Source organism: Melanotaenia boesemani, chromosome 14, assembly GCF_017639745.1.
Source record: "Melanotaenia boesemani isolate fMelBoe1 chromosome 14, fMelBoe1.pri, whole genome shotgun sequence".
In the NCBI taxonomy this organism is placed as follows: Eukaryota; Metazoa; Chordata; class Actinopteri; order Atheriniformes; family Melanotaeniidae; genus Melanotaenia; species Melanotaenia boesemani.
Genome location: NC_055695.1, coordinates 13,033,866 through 13,058,732, shown reverse-complemented (window position 1 = coordinate 13,058,732; position 24,867 = coordinate 13,033,866). Strand labels below are relative to the sequence as shown.

At 38.9% G+C, this 24,867-nt stretch overlaps 1 protein-coding gene across 4 annotated transcripts in view; it reads right to left on the bottom strand.

Annotated features, from left to right (window-relative positions):
• The window catches only part of LOC121652818 (contactin-associated protein-like 4), a 127,067-nt gene that overhangs the window by 91,622 nt on the left and 10,578 nt on the right, over positions 1–24,867 (bottom strand). For all 4 annotated transcript variants that reach the window (XM_042005863.1, XM_042005865.1, XM_042005864.1 and 1 more), the window contains exon 2: positions 14,152–14,262. In XM_042005863.1, coding sequence (XP_041861797.1) covers positions 14,152–14,262 — 111 coding nt within the window. The remainder of the gene's footprint in view (positions 1–14,151; positions 14,263–24,867) is intronic.

Genomic DNA, 24,867 nt, shown 5'->3' with positions numbered 1-24,867 from the left:
TTCAACAGGGTTGAGGTCCAGACTATTACTGGGTTTTGGGGTTGATTTTTTTTTACTTTTTTGTGCATGTGTGTGTGTGTGTATGTCCTGACATGGAAAACTCTGAATCAGAAAAAAAAGTTGTACTTCCCTTTTTAACTGTACTAAGAAAGTGGTATTTCCCAGACTGTGAATATAGCTATATATATTATATAGCTAGGTATGCCTTTGATGTATTGCGCTCAGCATCCTGCACAGACACAGACTGACTCACACACCAATGGGAAAAGCACAAATGCAATCTACAGAGCAGAACATGTTTCAAGAAAAAGAAAATCTAGTCAAGGTATGTTGTTTTTTTCCTAAGTTTGCTTTGACCACCACACTTGTCTAAAAGTGCTTCTTAAAACAACCGACCAAGTGCATAAAGTTTAAAGTGGCACAACACTTTTTTATGGATTGCCTGGATCTCGACCCCCCGTGCCGTCATACTTCCACACACAACTGTGAAAAATATAAAAGGTCAGTGCTACAAGGAAAAAGGGTGGAGAAAAATGATAGCCATGTAGCCTGAACTCAAAGAACTCACAGGACCCTCTTAAATTAATCCCCTTCTGACCAAAAAGGTCAAGAAATATGGAACCATTCCTGTTTCCACATGTGAAGAATTTTTAAAGACTACATTTTTCAGCAATGATGGATATAAAACGCAGCTTGAATACAAAGACAAAAATAACCCATCTGATGTTCTCTTTCTGCTCGCTATTGTGAGTTTGTGATGTTTGATGTAGGGCTGCCACAAACAAATATTTTGATAGTCGACTAGTCACCAGTTATTTTGGCGATTAGTCAACTACTAGAATCATATGTAAATTGTAGCTTAAAGCACCCACATGCAGCTGCTCTTTAACTAACATTAGCTTCCAGTGTTATCTCTAGGTGTTATGTGCTATCTAATAATAAAGACAATTAGTATGATAGCTCCCTTTTAATTTTAAAATTGTCCTGGTAGTTGTGGTATTCTGGGTTGAACTGCTTGATCGTGTCTTTGATTGCCACCCATGGAAAGGGGCGTCATGTCCCTCACCAACATGTTCAAGATTGCTTCTTTTGGGATATTTGCTTGCCAAGGTGTACATGCTGTTGGCTTGGTAACAAAGTCGTCCATTGAAGAGGATCGTAGTTTTTTTTTTAACACTGTAAAAGCCACTTCCTGCTTTGCTGCCGTGCGGACCCTTCCTGCTCTGCTCTCCTTTCTGCTTGCATTTTTCTTCTTTTTTTCTTCTTTTTTCTTATCTTTACCGGCAAGAAATTTAGGAACAAGGACTCCTGGTCACTTATAAATCACTGGAACGAATATATTTTTGATAAATTTAGTTAAATTGCCATCGGAGAACTAGTGGAATGATGTCTCCTAACCCTGCAGTATCAGTGAGCTGCACTGAGTGTGAGCAACTTTCTGTGAGGATAACACAGCTGGAGAAGAGGATTGAAACACTGCAAGACATTCATGTGAATGAAGAATTTATTGACTCTGTAGTAGCTTCTGTACATGCTACTGAGTTGTCAAATGGATTGAGTCACATCTTCATACGCGAAGGCATGTCGAATGTGGAGCCTCCCGCTACAGACCTGGCTGATACACTTCCCTGGATGTGTTCAAATGACATTGGAATAGCTGAGGAAAATCCCAAACCGGACCATCAGACTGATCTCTCCTTCTGGAACACTGTTGGTGCCAGACCAAAGTCCTCAACCCCGGCCAGAACCTGGTCTGATGTTGTTCGTCACAGAGGTAAATCCAGCAGGAAATTTAAAGCTCCAGCACTCACTCCACCATCTGAAGTCTCACTGCATAATAAATATGATGTGTTGAGTCATATTAAAATGAATGATGATGAATGTAATGCAAGGATTTATCAAAATTCAAGAAATAGCCCTAAAACTCAGCCCAGGGCTAACCAGACCAGGAGGAGAGGCCAAAATCCCACAAACAGGAGGACTAGAGAAGCTATCGGCGCCTCCACACAAAAACAAATACACACAATTCTGATTGGGGACTCTATAACACAGCATGTGAGGATGGCAAAGACGGAAAATTTAACACTTTTTGATACATCAGTCAGGGAACTGACAGAGATGTTGCCGACCATTCTGTCTTCACATCCAGATGGTATGAAGATTATTGTCCACACAGGGTCTTTTGATATTCTGAGGAGGAAAATTGGCTCTGAGATCCTTAAAAAAGACTTTTCTCTGCTGTTGGAGAGACTGTGTCAGTTTGGAGCACACCATGTTTACATTTCAGGACCCATTCCTACAGCGGGTAAAGGAATTGAACTTTTCAGTAGACTTCTTGGCCTGAACACATGGTTATCAAACGCATGTATCACCCATGGGATAAAGTTCATTGATAACTTCAATATCTTTTGGAACTGTAAGGAGCGATTCAGACCTGATGGTGTGCATCCAAATCTAACTGGATGCAGATTACTTGGTGCACACTTGCGTCATGCTGTTGGGACGGCAAACCCAAACATGAGTGTACAGATAAGAGCGAAGGACACAGCAGAGAAGCGATCAACTGCCAGCTCTCCCCCCTCACCAGACCCTCTTCTCCACATCACTCAAGGTCTTAAAAGGATGTCTCTATCCAGGTCTGAACCCCAGCGACCACCATCTACCAAAAAATACAGGGCTCCCCCTCCTCCCCCTCCTCATCCTCCTATTAGATCATCTGTCCTGACCGAGCAGGGCATGGGAGGAGGTTCCCAGAGCAGCAGAATTCACAACAAAGATAACATGCCATGATGCGTTCAGGGTCCTTGCTGTAGTTTTGCTACTACTGACAGCTGTTCTGAGATCAAGCCTGGACCCAGTAGGATTCCTGTGTTAGTTAGTAAAATAAGGAATCGAACACGGTCAGCTTGTGGGGTGAATCGATCTAATCTGTTAACTGTACCTTGTATAACTCAGAATACAACAGAGACCAGAGTAAACTTCATAAAGCTAGCTGTACTAAATGTTAGATCTCTGTCCAACAAGTCACTGTTAGTTAATGACTTCATCATTTCTCACAGTTTAGATTTTCTTTTTCTGACAGAAACATGGTTAACAGAAGACACAAGTGCTACAGTTCTTAATGAAACAGCACCCCCTCATTTTAGTTTCATGAATAAATGTCGAAACGGGAGGAAAGGGGGAGGAGAAGCTGCCTTATTTAAAGATTCATTCCAGTGTAAAGAAATGTCATTTGGTGATTTTACTTCTTTTGAATATCTTAGTTTTATTTTAAGGGGCATTCCTAAAATCCTATTTCTAATCATCTACAGACGTCCAGGACATTGTGTAAATTTTATTGATGAATTTTCTGAATTATTGTCAGTTATCTCTACTGATTTTAACCATTTCATCTTAACTGGGGATTTTAACATTCACATAGATAACATGACGGATGGTAATGTCAAGGAATTTTCTTCCATATTGGACATGTTTGGTTTGTGGCAACATGTTAAACAACCGACCCACATTCGAGGTCACATTCTGGACCTGGTTATTTCAAAGGGTGTTGATATTTCTTCTGTTGCGGTCACTGACTCGGCCTTGTCTGACCATTTTTGTATTTTGTTTGATTTACTGATCACTCAGAATGTTCAACCAACCTGCTTCTCCGTTAGAAAGAGGTACATTAATGAAAGAACAAGTGCTAAGTTTGTGGAGGCCATAGCGATGTTACCAACAACCAGTGCAGAGTCAGTTGATGGACTCCTGGATAATTTCAATCTGAAAATCTTGAATGTAATGGATGCTGTTGCACCGATAAGAATCAAGAGCAACTTGAGCAAACAGAAAACACCATGGAGAAACACCACTGTGGTTACCAGCCTAAAAAGAGAATGCAGAAAAACTGAGCGGAAATGGCGGAAAAATAAACTTCAAATTTACTATGAGCTGTACAAACAAAGCCTACGTAACTATAACAATGAGCTGTGCAAGGCCAGAGAGCTGCATTTATCTGAAATGATTAACAGGAATGTCAACAATTCTCGCACTCTGTTTGCTATGATTGAAAAACTTACAAATCCTCCCAAACAGATAAGCCCAGAGCTCCTTTCCACTGAGAAATGCAACCAATTTGCAAACTTTTTTAGCCAAAAAAATTAAAACAATTAGGCAAAATATTAATTCCACACAGTCAAACAAGAAAATTAGTCTGTGTCTAAAACCCGGAAATAATTCTGATGTCATGTCACAATTTAAAATGGTGAATTTAAAAGTCCTACAAGAAACAGTTTGGCATTTGAAATCAACAACATGCTCTCTGGACATGATACCATCCGACTTTTTAAAAACAGTTTTTACCTCAGTAGAAAGTGATCTCCTACTGATAGTTAACAGCTCGCTGGCATCAGGCATTTTTCCCAAGTCACTAAAGATAGCTGCTATTAAGCCACTCCTAAAGAAAAGGACTCTAGACGCCTCTATAATGAACAACTATAGACCTGTCTCTAACCTCTCTTTTATTTCCAAGATTATTGAAAAAGTTGTATTTCACCAGCTTCATGACTTTTTAAATGAAAGTGGAAATCTCGATAAATTTCAGTCCGGCTTCCGACCTCATCACAGCACTGAAACAGCTCTGGTCAAAGTGTTAAATGACATTAGGTTGAATACCGATTCTGGTCAAGTATCAGTCCTGGTTCTGTTGGATCTCAGTGCTGCGTTTGATACTGTAGATCACAGAATCCTGTTGCACAGGCTGGAAAACTGGGTTGGACTTTCTGGAGCCGTCCTTAACTGGTTCAGGTCCTATTTAGAAGGCCGGAGTTATTTTGTTACGATCGGCAGCTATGAATCCGAGCGAGTGGCCATGACTTGTGGAGTCCCCCAGGGGTCAGTCCTTGGACCTCTTCTGTTCAACTTGTATATGCTCCCTTTGGGTAAAATATTACAAAACTATAGCATTAGTTATCAAAGTTATGCAGATGATACACAACTTTAAGTGTCTCTGTCACCAGATGACTGCAGTCCAATAGACTTAATGTGTCAGTGTCTGGAGCAAATAAACACCTGGATGAGGGAGAATTTCCTACAATTAAATGAAGACAAAACTGAGATTATTCTGTTTGGTAGCAAAGAGAAGAGGGTCAGCATTGGCAAACACCTGGAGACTCGGGCTCTTAAAATTACCAACCAAGTTCGTAACCTGGGAGTGTTGATAGACTCAGATCTGACTTTCAGCAGCCATATCAAAGCTGTCACTAAGACAGCTTTTTACCAGCTCAGAAACATCAACAGAATTAAAAGTTTAGTCTCCCAGAAAGACCAAGAGAAACTCATCCATGCATTCATCTCCAGTAGACTGGATTACTGTAATGGTCTTTTAACAGGACTTCCTAAAAAGAGCATTAAACATCTGCAGCTCATCCAGAACGCTGCTGCTAGAGTTTTAACCAGGACTAAGAGATCTGAACACATCACACCAGTTTTAAAATCTTTACACTGGCTTCCAGTCAGTCACAGAATAGATTTTAAAACCCTTCTGATCATTTACAAATCCCAGAATGGTTTAGGCCCAGAATACATCTGTGATATGTTCAGAGAATATAAACCTAGCAGAGCTCTTAGATCCAAAGACTCTGGTCAACTAGTCCAGGCCAGAGTCCAGACTAAACATGGAGAAGCAGCATTTAGCTGTTATGCTGCAAACAAATGGAACAAACTGCCAGTGGAGATTAAACTTTCCCCAAATGTAGACATTTTTAAATCCAGGTTAAAAACTTTTCTTTTCTCATGCGCCTATGCATGAAATCTGCACGGTAACTTTTTTTAACTTATCTTGCTTTTAATCATTTTAATGTAATTTATTATTTTATTGTGATTATGTGTTGATTATGTGTTGATGCCTTTTACTATTCTAATATCTGTAATGTCTTTGTTTTATGTAAAGCACTTTGAATTGTCCTGTACATGAAATGTGCTATACAAATAAACTGCCTTGCCTTGCCTTGCCTTGCCTTGCCTGTAATGTAGCCTCATAAAACAAAACATTAGCGTTATCACATTTCCTGTTGAAACAGTAAACTGTTGTTATAATGTTACAGCAAACACATGACATATGTGTGCTAGAAGTAATGAAACCATCATCACTACTGTTAACTATAGGGCTGGGTTTAAAAAAATCAATTCATCGATTTGAATTGATTCAAATTAAACAAATCCAATATCGATTAATAAAATTTGAAGAATTATTTTTTTTATATGTCCTCTTTTCCAGTAACGTCAGCTTACACTTGCATGACTTACCAAGGTTTGGCGGTATCTTAGCATATATACACACAACTGGTTTCCTGCGTCACCTCTGTCTAAAATCCGCTCTCTTGCCTTGGAAAACAAATTTTGATTTTCAAGTAAATGCACTCAGTGTTTCATAAAAAATAGTTATCAGAGAATGTCTTTAATATTCAAGAAAAATAGGTGCTGTAAATTAATCGATATCAAATTAATTGGATTTAATCAAAATCAAATTGAAATTAGCTGTTGTGAATCAAATCAAATCGAACTGAATCAGGAAATTTGTGGCGATACCCAGCCCTACTGTTAACGTTATAGCTTTTAACACAAGTAAGTAGCTCACTGTTGACATTAATATTAGCAGCTAACTAGCCAATTATGGCTCTATGGTAGTTTTAAAAAATAAACGATGATGTTGAGTATTAAATTAGTTACCGCCTATTTTGTGTCACGTGTTTGGCTGTGGTTGAGATTTCCCAGCCGTCCCTGAAGGCATTCTCCCTCCAGCTCTGACTATCAGCTCTGATTACTAACGTGGTCCACCTGCGCGGTGCGCTTTAAATGCTTGTGTGTGACAACTTCTCCCTGCCAGATCGTCTTGGTTTATCCTTGCATGTTTCCAGCCCTGATATTCTGCCTGCCAACCTGTTCCTGATCTCCGACCCGTTTTGACCTGGATTTCCTGACTCTGCCTGCCCCAGTTTGGTAACTCTGTTGTTTGGATCTTTCTAGAACTCTGATCTGTGGACTGTCTTTAAGGATTGGATTTGGATTATGGAAATTGTCATTCCCCTTTCTGGATTAAACTGGAGGATTTGTCTGGACCCCATCTGAAGGCTTTAACCTCAGTGGAAAACCCAGCGCTATTTTACCGTCAGTCCAAACTAACACTGTTTTCTAGTTCAGCAGTTCCAACAGCCCCCGGTGGAGTTTCCAATCGCAGCCCTCTCTGTTCTGTTGGCTTCCACCTCCTCTGCTGGCTAGCGGACTTCCCTGTTGGCTCCCATCTCCTCTGCTGGTACATGATCACTATATCTCGCACATTCCTCCTGATCACTCTGGTTCTCACCTTGGTTCTCCTACCCTCACAGGCAAGCGGACTGAGTATCCAGATTCTCCACCCCAGGAAATATTCTCATCTCTATAATAAATCTTATTCACCCAATTCTCAGTTCTGACTTTTATTGTGGTCCAGTTTGCTGATACGTGACAGTACGATTTGGCCAGCATCATGGACTCGCCAGGAACTGCGGATTGGAATGCCAGAGTAGAGACTGCAATTATGCAACAAGAGGCAGGTTTAGCTGAACTGCCTCGGGCGTCAAAAAGGATTTCCAAGCAACTTGCTGATTTAATGAGACCTGAATCCACAGGAACAAGTCCTTCAACTCATCCAACCCCCCCCCCCCCCTGTAATTCCGGGACATGAACCTCGGATGGCTCCCCCAGAACGGTATGCTGCAGAACCAGGTCAGTGTCGGGCCTTCCTGATTCAGTGCTCCTTATTTTTTTTTAATTACAACCTTCCTCATTCCCCTAAGAGAGGACAAAGGTAGCCTACGTGGTCTCCTTGCTCTCTGGTAAAGCCAGGCTTTGGGGTACAGCAGAATGGGAGAGGGGATCTCCAGCTTGAACCACGTTTAAGAGTTTTTCCAAAGAGTTACGTTGGGTTTTTGACCCGATAAGACCCAAGCTGGAAGCCTCGAGGAATCTGTTTTCCCTCTCCCAGGCTGGCAGGTCAGTGACTGACTTTATCATTGATTTCCGCACTATTGCTGCTGACAGCTCATGGAACGATTCTGCCTTATTCAATGCATTCCACCACAGATTATCTGAACAGATCGTCGATCAACGAACTCGCCGCCAGAGATCCCCCTAAAGACCTCAATTCCCTCATGGATGTTGCGACACGCATCGACCAGCGACTCAGAGAGAGACACAGAGAGAGGGGCGTCGGGACGAGCAGATTCGGACCCTCTGAGAAACTCACCATGCAGAGTGCGACAGAAAAGTTCCCCACAGCTCCTAATGACCCAGAGCCCATGCAGATCGGTCATGCTAAGTTGTCTCTGGCGGAAAGAGACTGGAGATTCTCCAATAGACTGTTAACACTGTGGTCAACCAGGTCATGTAATACGGTCCTGTCCAGTAAAAGGAAGGGCTCAGTAGGGGTCCGGAAAACTCTGCTGAGCCAAACTCTTTTGGATTCATCTGTCTCCCATCCAGTTTTCCACATTCAAATCACAGCTGCTGCACTGGAACACACACTAGCAGTTTTCACTGATTCCGGATCTGACACAGAAGTCATTGACAGACATTTGGCCGAGCAACTGGGTATAAGCTTTTCCTCTCTTTCGAAGCCTGTTCTAGTCCGAGCTCTGGATAATCACCTGTTACACACAGTCACCATGAAAATTCAACCGGTGCCAGTCGTCTTTGATCACGGTCACCATGAGACCATCTGCTTCCATGTAATCGATTCACCTCAGATTCCGTTCATACTTGGAATAAACTGGCTCCAGTTACATAACCCACACATTGATTGGCGGGAGAACAAGATAATAAACTGGGGAGTTAACTGCCTGACAACATGCTTGCGCTCTTTCCCTTCCACAACAGGTCTCACACCAGAGCATTCGGAATCTATCTATCCGGGTCTCACGCAGGTTCCTCCTCAGTATCACGACCTAAAAGAAGTCTTTAACAAGTTCCGAGCTACTTCTTTGCCTCCGCATCAACCATATGATTGTGTTATAGATCTTCTTCCTGGTTCTATGCCACCCCGAGGTGGGATTTATTCTCTGTCTACTCCAGAAAAGGAAGCCATGGACAAATATATTTCCGAGTCACTCTCATCTGGTCTGATTCGCTCATCATCCTCTCCAGCTGGGGCAGGCTTCTTTTTCGTGGAGAAAAAGGATGGCACACTTCGTCCATGTATTGATTACCAAGGTCTGAATGATATCACCATAAAGAATCGCTACCCTCTGCCTCTCATGTGCACAGCATTAGATCTGTTACAGAACACCATTATCTTCACCAAACTGGACCTACGTAATGCATACCATCTGGTACGCATTTGGGAAGGAGACGAATGGACAACTGCTTTCAACACTCCGACTGGGCATTATGAATACCTGGTAATGCCTTTTGGTCTAACAAACGCACCCACTGTATTCCAAGCACTGGTTAACGATGTCTTGAGGGATATGCTGAATAAATTTGTTTTTGTTTATCTTGACAATATTCTTATCTTTTCCCAGAATCTAGAAAAACATGTCTTTCACGTCCATACTGTTTCGCAGCGCCTTCTCCAACACCAGCTCTACGTAAAAGCAGAAAAGTGTGAATTCCACAGCTCCTCAGTCTCCTTCCTGGGCCACATAATCTCTGCTGGGGGTTTCAGGATGGATTCCGCCAAGGTTTCTGCTGTCCGGGAGTGGCCCACGCCCAAGAACCGTCAGCAGTTACAACAATTCCTCAATTTTGCCAGTTTTTACCGAAAATTCATCAAGAACTACAGTTCCATCTCTGCTCCGTTACACCGGTTAACCTCTACCAAGAGGCCTTATTCTTGGACAAGCGAGGCTGATGCAGCCTTCACTTCATTAAAACAGCGGTTCACCTTGGCTCCTGTTCTACGCATGTCGGACCCAGTAAGACAATTTATCGTGGAAGTCGATGCATCTGATTACGGGGTGGGTACGGTGTTGTCCCAGCGATGTCCTGACCACTCCAAGATTCACCCTTGTGCTTTTTTCTCTAAAGGTTTGACTCCACCAGAACGCAACTATGATGTTGGAAATCGTGAACTCCTGGCGGTGAAGCTGGCACTAGAAGAATGGCGTCCAGTTTACGTGACAATTTTGACACGTAATCATGACTCCTCAACTAATCGTGGCAGCCCTAGTTTGATGTGGATGTAATGACTGTAGAAATCCTTTTATGGTTACTTTTATCTTTTATTCCAATTTACTGTGAAACATAATCTTCACTGAGAATTGATTCCTTTTTTCCCTTTTCCCCTTTTTTCTATGTTGCATAAAATGTTGCAAAAAATGTCTTTAGACACAAATAATTACATTGTAAAACTGTTAGTTGCAAACAGAAGCACTTTCCACATTTAATTATCTTGTTATATTACATTTTAGCTATTTAGAAGTTGCAAGGCCATGAAGTTCTCAATCAATGTGGGTGTAATCTAGCAATGTTTTAACAACCATAAACAAGGGAAAAGGGGATCAGGTTGAAAAGCCCTTCTTATTTAAAAAAAAAAAAAAAAAAAACAGCATTGGCTGCAAGGCCCACAGCAATAAAATACATGATGTGGACACAGAAATGCAATGATGGCATCTAAAACAATGTTTTTTTCAGTTTTATCTATTTTTTTTACTGGGTGGAATTCTGGAACAGTCTGGACGACATGCTGTAAGATAGCTTTAAATTTCACCAGAACCATGGGCCACAATACTGCAAATCAAAATGGTCATGAAGGTCATCAAAATAAAATTCTCTGTTTGGTAAGACACATATTTTACCTTCACAAGATGGCTGTAAAAGAATAAGTGTTAAGCTTCCAAACTCTCCAACTTTATGCTAAATGACTACAGCTATAAAAGATTAAGTTTGACTGAGGAATTGTAAATAATAATATCTAAAGGCGTGATGCCATGATGCGTTCAGGGTCCTTGCTGTAGTTTTGCTACTACTGACAGCTGTTTTGAGATCAAGCCTGAACCCAGTAGGATTCCTGTGTTAGTTAGTAAAATAAGGAATGAAACACGGTCAGCTTGTGGGGTGGATCAATCTAATCTGTTTACTGTACCTTGTATAACTCGGAATACAACAGAGACCAATGTAAACTTCATAAAGCTTGCTGTACTTAACATTAGATCTTTGTCCAACAAGTCACTATTAGTTAATGACTTCATCATTTCTCACAGTTTAGATTTTCTCTTTCTGACAGAAACGTGGTTAACAGAAGACACAAGCGCTACAGTTATTAGTGCAACAGCACCCCCTCATTTTAGTTTCATGAATGTTGAAAAAGGAGAAAATGGGGAGGAGAAGCTGCCATATTTCAAGATTCATTCCAATTTAAAGAGATTTCATTAGCTGATTTTACTTCTTTTGAATATCTTAGTTTTATTTTAAGGGGCATTTCTAAAATCCCATTTTTAATTATCTACAGATGTCCAGGACAATGTGCAAATTTTATTGATGAATTTTCTGAATTATTGCTGGTTATCTCTACTGAGTTTAACCTTTTTATCTTAACTGCATATTTTAACATTCAAATAGATAATATGATGGATGGTAATGTTAAGAAATTTTCTTCTATCCTGGACATGTTTGGTTTGTGGCAACATGTATAAGAATCAACCTACATTTGAGGTCACGTTCTTGACCTGGTTATTTCAGAAGGTGTTTACTTGGCCTTGACACTGACACTGACTTGGCTTTATCTGACCATTTTTGTATTTTGTTTGATTTACTGATCACCCAGAATGTCCAAACAACCTGCTCCTCGGTTAGAAAGAGCTACATTAATGCAATAATAAGTGCTAAGTTTGTGGAAGGCTTAGCTATGTTACCAACAACCAGTTCAGAGTCAGCTCATGGAGTCGTGGATCATTTCAAATCTGAAAATCTTGAATGTAATGGAGGCTGCGGCACCGAAAACATCATGGAGAAACACCAATGTGGTCACGTGCCTACAAAAAGAATGCGGGAAAACTGAGTGGAAATGGTGGAAAAATAAACTTCAAATTCACTTTGAGCTGCACAGACAAAGCCTGTGTAACTATAACGAGCTGTGCAAGGCCAGAGAGCTGCATTTATCTGAAATGATTAACAAGAACATCAACAATTCTCACACTCTGTTTGCTATGATTGAAAAACTTACAAATCCTCCTATATAGATAAGCCCAGAGCTCCTTTCCACTGAGAAATGCAACCAATTTGCAAACTTTTTTAGCCAAAAAAATCAAAATAATTATGCAAAATATTATTGCCACACAGTCAAACAACAAAACTACTGTGTGTCTAAAACCTGGAAATAATTCTGATATGTCACAGTTTAAAATAGTCGATTTAAAAATTGACTATTAGTAATAGTAATAGTAATAATTTGGCATTTGAAATCAACAACATGCACTCTGGACGTTATACCATCCGACTTTTTAAAAACAGTTTTTACCTCAGTAGAAAGTGATCTCCTATTATAGTTAACAGCTCAATGGCATCAGGCATTTTTTTCAAAATCACTAAAGATAGCTGCTATTAGGCCACTCCTAAAGAAAAGAACTCTAGACACCTCTATAAATATATAATATATATCAACAACTATAGACCTGTCTCTAACCTCTCTTTTTGTATCCAAGATTATTAAGAATGTTGTATTTCACCAGCTTAATGACTTTTTAAATAAATGTGGAAATCTTGGTAAATTTCAGTCTGGCTTCTGACCTCATCATAGCACTGAAACAGCTCTGGTCAAAATTAAATGACATTAGGTTAAATACTGATTCTGGTCAAATATCAGTCCTGGTTCTGCTGGATCTCAGTGCTGATACTGTAGATCACAGAATCCTGTTGCACAGGCTGGAAAACTGGGTTGGACTTTCTGGAGCCGTCCTTAACTGGTTCAGGTCCTATTTAGATAGCCGGAGTTATTTTGTTGCGATTGGCAGCTATGAATCTGAGTGAGTGGCCATGACTTGTGGAGTCCCCCAGGCATCAGTCCTTGGACCTCTTCTGTTTGTATGCTCCCTTTGGGTCAAGTATTTCAGAACTTCAGCATTAATTATCACAGTTATGCAGTTGATTTACAACGTTATGTCTCTGTCACCAGATGACTGCAGCCCAATAGACTTAATGTGTCAGTGTCTTGAGGAAATAAACACCTGAATGAGGGAGAATTTTCTACAATTAAATGAAGACAAAACAGAGATTATTCTGTTTGGTAGTAAAGAGAAGAGGGTCAGCACTGGTAAACGCCTGGAGACTCGGGCTCTTAAAATCACTGACCAAGTTTATAACTTTGGAGTTCTGATAGACTCAGACCTGACTTTCAGCTGCCACATCAAAGCTGTCACTAAGACAGCTTTTTACCAGCTCAGAAACATCAACAGAATTAAAACTTTAATCTCCCATAAACATCAGTAGAAACTCATCCATGTGTTCATCTCCAGTAGACTGGATTACCGTAATGGTCTTTTAATGGGGCTTCCTAAAAAGAGCATTAAACATCTGCATCTCATCCAAAACTGCTAGTTTTAACCAGGACTAAGAGATCTGAACACATCACACCAGTTTTGACATCTTTACACTGGCTTCCAGTCAGTCACAGAATAGATTTTAAAAGCCTTCTGATTGTTTACAAATTCCAGAACGGTTTAGGCCCAGAATACATCTGTGATATGTTCAGCGAATATAAACCTAGCAGAGTTCTTAGATCCAAAGACTCTGGTCAACTAGTCCAGACTAAACATGGAAAAGCAGCTTTTAGCTGTTATGCTGCAAACAAGTGAAACAAACTGCCAGTGGAGATTAAACTTTTACCTAATGTAGACATTTTTAAATCCAGGTTCAAAACATTTCTTTTCTCATGCGCCTATGCATGAAATCTGCACCATAACTTTTTAACATATCTTGCTTTTAATAATTTTAATCATTATGATTTTATTGTGATTCTTGCTATTTGTTGCTGCCTTTTACTATTTCCTAATATCTGTAATGCTTTTAATGTTTTATGTAAAGCACTTTGAATTATCCTGTACATGAAATGTGCTATACAAATAAACTGCCTTGCCTTGCCCTAAAGCATTATTCAGTCTTATGTTGCCGCAGCTAAAGACGAGTCAAGCAAGTCCTCACCTTCTCTCCTGTTGACTTTAGCAAAGACTGGTCCATGACTGTTGGACAGCTGAGACGAGCTTCTGAATGATGATGATGGCAGACTGGACACCAGCGGGTTGTCACATTGCTCTGTTAACCAATCACACAGCAGAAAAGACAAGGATCAGTGTTTAGGACTGTGAATAGTTTTTAATATTTTACAGTGTAGGTCAGTATGTCAGTGTTACTGATCTGCTAGCGAAGGCAAATGTATGTTTTTCCCTCTTTGAAAGGTTAAATTAAAAAGATTACAAAATACCATAAATTACAGTGGTTATAGGTTGGGAGTAGTTCTAAATGCCACTGCAGAAAAAAGTCAAAGTGGTTTCACTGGAAGAGGAAAGTTGCACACTTCAGTAGCTGATAAATGTCAAGGGCAAGAGGTGGAGTTGAGTACAATTTTAGAATGAATGAGTGACTTCTAAACATTAAGTATCTAAAAATGATTCACCGCATAAATGTAATAAGAGGCTAATTTTGATTTTCTGAATTTTTTGATGCACAAACAGATCTGGGGCAATATGCTCTGGTGGGATTATAAACTGTTAATCTTGAAGGTTGAGAATATCAATCAGTATTCAGTACTGAGACATGAATGTGTTGCAGAAAGGTGGTGATACATAATTAGCATAGTTTGACATATTGGATGTTTAAGTATAATGCTTTCACTTTGATAGGTGCCAGTGGCCAAAATTCTTCCAAACATAAACATGTTTTTATCCAGTGGCCTCAGGTGCATTGATGACAGCACTACAGCTAACTGCTTTTGGTGCCTTTTAAGGATTTACAAACGATGCTCTAGCACCTATCAAAAAAAGTGGGTACTGCAGTTCTAAAGTTCAGAGGGAACCCTCTTCACACAGTTGTTTTTCTATTCAGAGACATCATAGAAATATGGTGGCACAAATATGCCTGCTTCCATGTATGTACACTCACAGCAAGTATATATTGTTGCTCTGTCTGAGAGAATAAAAACACAAGTTATTTGAGTAAAGTGATTAGATACCAATAGAAACACAGTTTTTAATTATAAATAAAATTAATGTAAATTAAAGGGGTAGTGCACTCAAAATGTGTATTTTGAGCTGTAATCAACACAGTATTACTTAATTGTGATGAAAACCTCATAAACTGTTGATAAAATTGGTATTTTTTACATTTATTTTAAAAACGGGATTTTGTGGGTAAAAATGGACTCATAATGCCCTTTAAAGGGTAAAACCAGGTTATGTTTTTTGTGACATAGAGTCGTATCTACATCATGAGAAATCTTTAAAAACCCCACAGCCCCACCCTCCAGATGCAGACAGATGGGCCCTCACTTGCAGGCATAGAAAACCATGGCCACCAACGCATATGAAGGGATGTGAACTTAAATGGTGTAGTTTTGCTAGTTTCAGACTTTTATTCTTTCTCAGAGTTTCTGATGAAATATTCCTGCAATGGGAGGGATTTTTGCTTTTGAGGGGTGTAAAAGTAACACCGGATTTTATTCTTCACCTGCTGATCCATCCTGGCAATGGCAACTTACAGCAGCACTTTGGCAGCTGCCATAACCTGCCACAAGTCTCCACAGCTTTCCAGAGCCTGCTGGATTTGTTTACAGGCCAGCATAACAGCGCTAACGGCTCAGACTGATATAATTCAGGACCACCTTGTTTATGTGTAGGTGAGGAGATTCAGGAGGGGGAAAAGTCTTCCACCTCATAGACTGCTCTGTGGTGTAGGTGCTTTGGGAATCCTGCTTTACATCTTGCTAGTGAGCTGAACTACTATCTGTCAATCATTTCTGCCTGTGTATCCTGACCCACCCACTGTCCGCTCCCGGATCACCCCACAGCTCACCTTGCAGTTTCAGGTATTTTTCAAATTGGGCGGTGGGTGGAGTTACGCAAAAAGTAGGGGGTGTAGTTACACTTTAAAATGTATAATTGTAAAATGTATTTTTTCTAACAATGGCCTTTAATTTTATTACATGTTGCACCTTTAGGTTACTTTCGGTGTGCACTGTGAAAAGATCTATAACCTCTCATATCTTGCAGTCTAATCTTTTTAAAACTAATATGTTAAATTTTTGTATATATTCCTGGCTCTAAGCTAATGTTTGTTAATGTTGCACAGTGCTGGTTTTAGAAGAGCAGGGACATCTGGAGCAAGCATAAGGAATACCATCTTTGCTCTGCATGGAATATTCATCCTGAGTTCTCTGCATTTTAATTAGTCCACAGACAAATCTATTTTAAAATACAGGAACACCAGAACAAATTATAGATCTGTAAAATTAGGTAAACATGACAGTACATCAGAATAAACATCCTTATTGTGAGTTCATTCCTCTGACATTTAAGTCTGACTTAATCAGTGATCATATGTCTGGGACTGACAGTGTAATACAAATAGAGCAATTAAGGAAAAAAATATTTTATCAATCCCTGAAAAGAAATTATTTGAGGACTTCAATACTTAATGCTAATGCCACTTTATCATGGAAAACATAAGAAATTCTGTGAATGGTGATTGATTGGAGGTAGATAAAAGCTGTAATGCTTATAATCTCTTATATGATGCACTTTGAATAGTCCTGTACATGAAATGTGTTATACAAATAAACCTGCCTTGCCTTACCTAAAGACTCCCAACAGTAATAAACTGTAGTAAAGATGAAAACTAACATGTAAGAAATCCAGGAAGCAGCCAGATCAGGAGAAAACCCCTTTTAATTAACCAACAATTTAAACAAAACGCAAAGCTCTGCAAGGCATGAATAACATGGAAAGAAACTCTCTTTTTACAAAAGCAGTTACGAAACAAGCTTATCAGTAGGAAAGCAGTATTCCCTAAACACCTAGAGATCATAACAAATGTTCACGCATTTTCTTGAATATTAAGGTAAAGCAAGTCCTCTTTCTAATGGATTTACATCACAAAGAAGGCTGAGAAGTTAATATTGCCAGGAAGTCTTAAAGTTTTACACTCCTGGCTCCATTCAAGGCCCTGGCTTAGATTGTATTGTCAACATTGTTGTATTTCATTTGCAGCACAGAGAGATTTTTTAACACTTCAGGCTATAATTCAAAGCCTGTGACATACAATATATCCATCTAGTTGTACCCAGTCTAGCTCTACTCCTATATGCAAGCACTTTACAACTTGTGCACTTCTGTTCAAGCTATGGTTACACTACAGCTTCAAGAATTTGGAAGAAAATTCTTGGAATTGTGTGACAGTGCACATTAAAAAAGGATTCAATTATACAAATGCCTCTTCATCTCACGAGGACCCAAACTCTTTAGTTATTTAAGATGCTGACAAACATATTCAAAGTAAACATGAAGATTCAGCAATAGGAACAGATTCTTACTGGTTGCTCATGTATGTGCTGTACCTGTCAAAAGTTTGGACACTCTTTCCCATTAGAATTAATGTGAAAATGTGTCCAAACTTTTGACTAGTAGTGTAAATAAACAAGGTGACTGACATGACCAGAAATAAGTAGAAGATTGACACTTAGGAGATCTCAGAGTACCGTCTATTCATGGGAACGGGTATCAATGTCTTGCATTAGGTCTTAATGGGTTTAAAAAAAAATGCTTATATTGTAGTTATAATGACAAGTCACACATACAATTCTGTTATTTTCTAAGGCTGTGCAGATTTCAGGTTTAACAATTATTGATGCTCAAAATTGCCACTTGTGCAATACTGAAAATAACACTATTAAATTAGTGTTTTTTGCAACTCTGCAGCCAATTTCAAACTTTTACTATCCCAAAATGTCAGGTGACAAAAAATAACACAATAACACAAGTGACTTAAAACCATGCTGCTAAACTGGCAGATTTTCACATTGTGGCATCCACCTAAATAAAGCGCCCCCTAACCAAGGCTAATTCGGCATCTGTCTTGCATCCATTCTAATCTCTGAGCTCTCTCCAGCTATCAAAGTTAGTTCAAATGTTGATGCTGTCTTATCTTTTGCTCTGTTAATTTCTCTGTTTCATTCCCTATTTTCCATTAAATATGTCTTCTAGAATTTGTTTGCTTATTCAGCCACAGTGTGCATCCAAAATGGCCAGCGTGTTAATATGAAGTTGGTGGTGTGTGACGTGATGCCATGAAGCGAAACGCAACTGATGTAATTTGATGCGCTGGGTCAGAAAAAAAAAATAAAAAAAAGTTGTGATGTGCAGTTTCTCTGCCATGGGAAGATGCCGATCAACGACAGCTCCAGGAATGTACATAATAAATGCCAGTGTACCATCACAATGAGCCAGAAGCATGGACTTTTAATGTTGGAAAGTTGTGTGTTGTTTAACATCTTAATATTTTAGTAAACACCACACAAAAATAAACTAATGTTAAACACACAAGCTTTTTCATGATCACTAAATCCCTTTTGTACAGGTGGACACAGGGTCCTTTCTCTCCAGACAATGTCAGTGTAGACAGTGTCCAAAACATAATATACAGACTTTTGTCTTTCAAGTGGAAGTGGTTTAGGTGTTTCATGATTTGTGGATGGATGGATGGATGGAGAGTTGGTTAGATGTTAACAAGTTGTGATTCTTGTATAAAACAAGTCTGATGTTTCCCTAAAATTGTGGTGAAAGAATGAGAATCCATGTTGAGGTTCACACCTTCACCAACAGCTAGTTTTCTAAAGTCAGCCAGAAACTGGATTGCAGATACAGGAAATATTCTTTAAAATATCAGCCAACTTTTATTTGTTGAGTCATTAATGGTATATTTTTTGCAACTAATGCAAAGGATCAAGTCCCTACTGTAGCAAATAGTGCAATACTGACATTAGCCAGCTGCTGATCTCATGTCAGTATTATCGTTTTGCTTCTTTTCTAAATAGTGATACTCAAAAGGATTATTAATACTACTAATATTTCCATTCTTTTATCCTTGTATTCTGTTTAGTTATCTATAATCCTTAGTGTTAGTTCATAATGTTTATGGACAGAATTTCTAGGTGGAGCAGGGGTGAGGAAGGTCCGGTTTGGTGGAGTCAGGATTGGGTCTTTTTGTTGCAGTTGATGTAGTCTCATTTGCTTCATCAGGTAGATCAGTGCAGAATTTGCAGTGATGCAGGTTTTGCATCGGTCTGTCATGGTGAAAACGAAGCTGAGCCAAAAGTTGAAGCTCTCAATTTACCAGTCAACCCATGTTCCTATCCTCACCTATGGTCATGAGCTGTGGGCAGTTACTGATAAAACAAGGTCATGAATTTAAGCAGCTTGAAATAAGATTCCTCTGCAGGGTGACTGGGCTCTCCCCTAGAGATAGTGTAAGAAGCTTCATCAGGGAAGGGCTCAGAGAAGAGCTGCTGTTTTTATGCATCAAGAGATGTCAGATAAGGTGGCTGGGGCATCTGGTTAGGATACGTCCTGGTTGCCATCTTTGTGAGGTTTTTTCAAGCATGTCCCACCAGAAGGAGGCTCCAGGGAAGACCCAGGATAGACTGGAGACTGACTTGGGATTCCCTTGAACAAACTGGAAGAAGTGGCAAAGTTGAAAGGGGAGTACAGGTTACCCTGCCTAAGCTGCTGCCCCCATAACCCAACCTCAGGTCAGCAGTAGAAGATGGATGGATAGGGTTAGGAAATTAAATTAAATCATGTTTTGGTACAAAAATAAGCCACTAAAAATCTTGATCTTTCCTCAGAAAGAGTTGCTTTGTGATGATGTGGATAACAGAATCGCTTATCTCATGATGATGTTCAGTCATTATTTAAAATAGTTTTAAAAACATTTTTTAAACCTTGAAACCACTGTGTCAGCTTGCATGGTTGAGATGATAAAAATTATAAGACAAAGAAAAAAAATCCCAGAATAAGATAATAACAGATGATAGGATGAGCATAAGTCCAGTTAAAGGTAATAATGAGATAAATTATTATTTATTTCCAGAGGCAGTTACACTGAAGACTTTTATTCCCACAGTGCTTAGGGTAACAAATATACCTGATATCATTGAACTGTAAGCTGGAGAAAAAAGAGAAATGATAACTGTCTGTAATAAAAAACTAATGTGATGCTAATTTGTTGTTAATTGTTCTGGGAAAAGAAAAACTGTTACTTAATACAAGGGAAGCAGATCAATTTAAGCTTCACAATGCTTGGAGAAATATATTACTAGCTTTTGAATCACCTGTAAGAGTTTAATCACTTCTGAACAGATTACTTGTTTGGTTAATTATTAAATTTTAAATAGAATAAAAGCTGTTCCCCGTGTAATTCCTAATATCATGTATCCACAGCATTAGTTTCTAAAATCACTCCAGCTTATCCAAAGGCTGATGTTCCATTGTTGGCTTTTGTGTTGATTGTAAAGGTGAGGGGTCTTTCCCCAGGTGCCACCGATTATGTTTTATGTATGCACAGCACAACATCACATCGCCTCTCTTGCCTTGGTAGAGATATGTAATCATTGCTTTTTTATTTTTAAGATTATGCTAAACTCATCAGGTCAAATTTCATGAAACCTCGTTGACAATTGGATTATGGGTAATAGAATCCATTAATATTTTGGGATTACATTTATTAAACTGTGAAACATTGACTTTAATGGAGGATGTGTTATATTAGGGCTCTTTCTTTGAATCTCTGCAGGATTTTATTTCTTAAGTGACAATTAAAAGCATTTCAGAGGTTCTTTTAACAGCCTGTGCATGCTAACCACATTTGTCTTCATCTGTTAGATTCTCTGCTCTTAAACTGTCTTCAGACTACTAATGGCTACTGCTGACCCAAGTCATGTGTCCTAATAAAAAGTCAATTAGTCTTGAGTTAATGAGACTCTGAGATTTTGCAATTAGCAGCATGCCCAAACTTTTGCACTAATGAACACAACAGGCAGCTATGAAATTGGTTCAAATTATTTATCAGTCTTTCAAGTTCAGATTTTTTTTTTTTTTCTTCTTTTTTGTAAATGTCAACAGGTCTTTGAGGGATTCATGAGTTGACCTCTGGGGTTAATTACACCCTGAATAGTCTATTGCTAAGTGAGCAAATAAGTACTTTTCAGGATCCACTGTAGTTGAGACAAAGTACTGGGGTTTAAGTTGAAGACACCATCAAGTACAGGTTTCAACACATCCTCTTCAATCTAGTCAAATCATCTTTGATTTTCTTTAATGTTTTTGACCAATTTCCTCCCGCAATATCATATAAGAAGCTCTAATGAATACAGATATATGCTTCAATAATCTCTAGGAAAATTGACTGCCTCACAGACTCCCCACAATTTATGCATCTGAGGTACTGTGTCTGAGCAGTTGGTCAGCAGCACAAAAGTACTGTTGGGACTCTTATGGTTTCTCTTCATTATACATTTCCAGTAAAACTCTGAGTCCTGTCATCTGCAACGTCAGTGCAGCATGAGAGTGAACAGAAAACTACATGGGAAACTGGGGGACTGCTTTGTGATGTAGTGTGGGAACAATTCAATTTAATTAAGTGATTGTGGATTTTTAGAAGGACCAAGAATAAGTCAAATATTTTTTGCATCATGTGAGAAGAGATGCTAAGGGGGTGCTTGAATACAAATGCTTAGGTGTTCACTTGAACAAGAGAGCCAGTGACACGAAGAAATTCAAAAAACTGATAAAGAAAGCTGGATGTGAGTGGGAGACAGGTCGAGATCATAGGGTCTCCCACACAATATTAATACTTGGACAGGTCATCAAAGGATATTTAGCAGCCACAGAAATATATTTGACAATCCGCTATTATATTTGCATGTTTTACAATCCAAAGTAGTGAGCATTACATCTGTTTTAGTGGAAACAGGACAGATCAACATCCACTCACAATAAGGACGCTTGCAACTGTTGCAAAATAGATTTAGGCATTTTCATGTTGCAAAGTAGATTTACGCATTTTCAGACTTTTTCAGAACCATTCAACCTTATGAATAAACCTTAACAATGTTTTGTGCAAGACAAGGATATCCTTGAGTTGCTCTCCTCTGCTTCAAAAAGGAGACCCATCACTGCATTACTGAAAATAATACAGACTTAAAGGAAGTAGCTGACTTTTCAAATGCAGTCTGAATAATGAAGGGCAAAATCAACAAGGACCACACTATAGTTAACAGGCATTCTTTTGCAATGTAAATAATCAATTTAAATATCAATAAGCAAAAGACACATTGCAAGCTAGCTTCATAATGTAAAAACAGAATGAATGACTGAATGAAAGAATGAATGAATGAATGAATGAATGAATGAATGAATGAATGAATGAATGAATGAATTGAATGAATGAATGAAACTGTCTACAATAGTTTGAATACAATGCTGGCATCATTTTTGCTAGCAGTTTGCTATATCACAACTGTGAGTGAGGGACATTATAAATGGGGCTGGTCACATTTAAAGGTATTGTATTTCTCAAAATATACTCCAAGAAACTACACTTTAGTTTAACTGACTTTAACAGATAATGTGTAAGACAAAAACACCTTAAAATGGACTGATTTAAGCATCTATTAAGCAAAGTGCATCACTTAAAATCTAAAAGCTGATTAATAAAAAGCACAATGCCAACCTGTTTAAAAACACTGTCATCCATCCAAGTCATTTAAGAAATTGCCATTTCATGTGAATTTAGTTTGTACAAAAGTTTCAGTCACACAAATTCAGAAGCACACATTTTTCTTCAAAGGAAATATGTTCAAATAAAGTGTTACAGTTATACCCCCCAGGAGGTAAGAAATAAGACTGTGAAGCAGAAAAACACAACTTTAGAGCTAAAACTTGTGTTGCTTTGCAGAACAGAGCGGCAGCTGTATAAATGCAGGATGAGGGGAGCCAGGCAAATGCATCATACAACAGTCAAACACAGGCACACACACGCACACAAAGAAAATCCACTGATGGGTGAAATGAGGGGAGTTGGGAGTGTCACTGCATGACTTACGAAGGGCAGCACCAGTACATGTCCACACAGGGCACTGAAACAAACTCCTCCACTTTCCATTCACTTTTCATGTCTGCATCTCCTATTTTTCCTCTCTCCCACAACAGTGACTGAAATCTAGTGTTTTTTACATTTTTTCCCTGCCTTTTCTCTAATATGTTTGACTTGGTTTCATCTTTAATCAACTGTGCCTTCTATGATAAATGTCATTTTAAGGTTGAAGACATATAGGAGGGTGTCAAAACCAGGTGGTTTCATAAAGTGACAAAAATATCTTGAGCATAAAAGCTGGGAATACAATCGGGATACATTTGATTTATATAGATGGTGTCTAACTGATAACAGTTATAGAACTAGCGGTAATTTTTTGTACTGTAAAATTAGCAATAGCATAGATATTTATAGCAGAGGTGTCACACAGACACCAAACAGCAAATGGACAACCAGACCACTAGGGTGGACTACGTCACGCTCTTTCTGAGATGCTGATTGCAGCTACTCCAGACAATCCTTGAGATTCCACTTGGCATTCTGCAGCCCATTTCAGAAATATTCCAGATGTACCTTCCAGCTAAAAATCCATGCCTCGTCCATTTTTGAGATGAAGAGGCAAGCTGCACAGAGCAGATAAAGCAGGCAGGAAGTCAGTCACAAGAACGGCATACAGAATCCTGCCAATTATACAAATAAGTACACTGTGCAGACTCCTGATCTCATCTCATACAACACTTCACTGACATAGCCAGTGGCATCAGGACAAAGATTGCAATGGTAAGAGTACAGGGATCACGAGTCACCTTTATAAGAATAACACCAGAATTAACAAAGACTGTGTTGTTTAACAAAACCATCTAGTAAGTGTTTGATGAAAGTGGTTTAAAAATGGCAATACTTTTAAGAAAAATTAAACCCAAAGGTTCCAGTAAATGGCACCAAGTATACTCCATACTTCTGTGTTTATGCTCAAAGTGGTTTCAGTTAGTTTCATGATAATGTATTATCCCACAGCAACCAGTCGAGGCAGGTGACTGCCCTCACTGGGCGGGGACCTGCCGGAGCTTTTTCCTTTCTGTTAAAAGATTGTTTCTTCCTTTCCACTGTCGCCAAAAGTGCATGTTTAGGATAGGGGATTGAAGTCAAGATTCTTTTGGTTTCCTTAGCTAGGCTATTATTTTTTTATGAACCGATTTGTTTGAATACTGATTGGATCACAATGAATTGGCTCGAACTGATTTGTCTATAAAGTGCGCTGAGATGACATTGTTTTGAATAGGCACTATGCAAATAAAACTGAATCAAATGTATTGTATACCATCATGTTGGACATCATTTTGCACAGCTGTTATTTAAGTGAACATGTCCCGTGGGCAGATTTCTTACAGCAAAGACTACTCACATTCATGTTAGGAGCAAATAAAGAAAATCAATAAAAAGGGATTAGAAAAAAGACCAGCAGAATTTTGATAGTGGAACTGGAGAGTAACATCTGAACAAACACAAATTTCAAATGCAAAATGAGTGATTTCTGCCATTTTATGAGTTGAAGACATCTGTTGGCACATTTGTTTCACATCAGTAATGTACAGACAAAGAAGCAGTTTGCACTCTGGTGCAACAATCAACCTCATGTAAATGCACTTTGATCACACAGTACAAGATAACCACTACTTAAATTCATCAACTTATCAGAACCTTAAAGGAAAATATGACCATTAAAAGATATAATTGCAAACACAGTGGTAAACCATTGTCACAAAAACCATTATC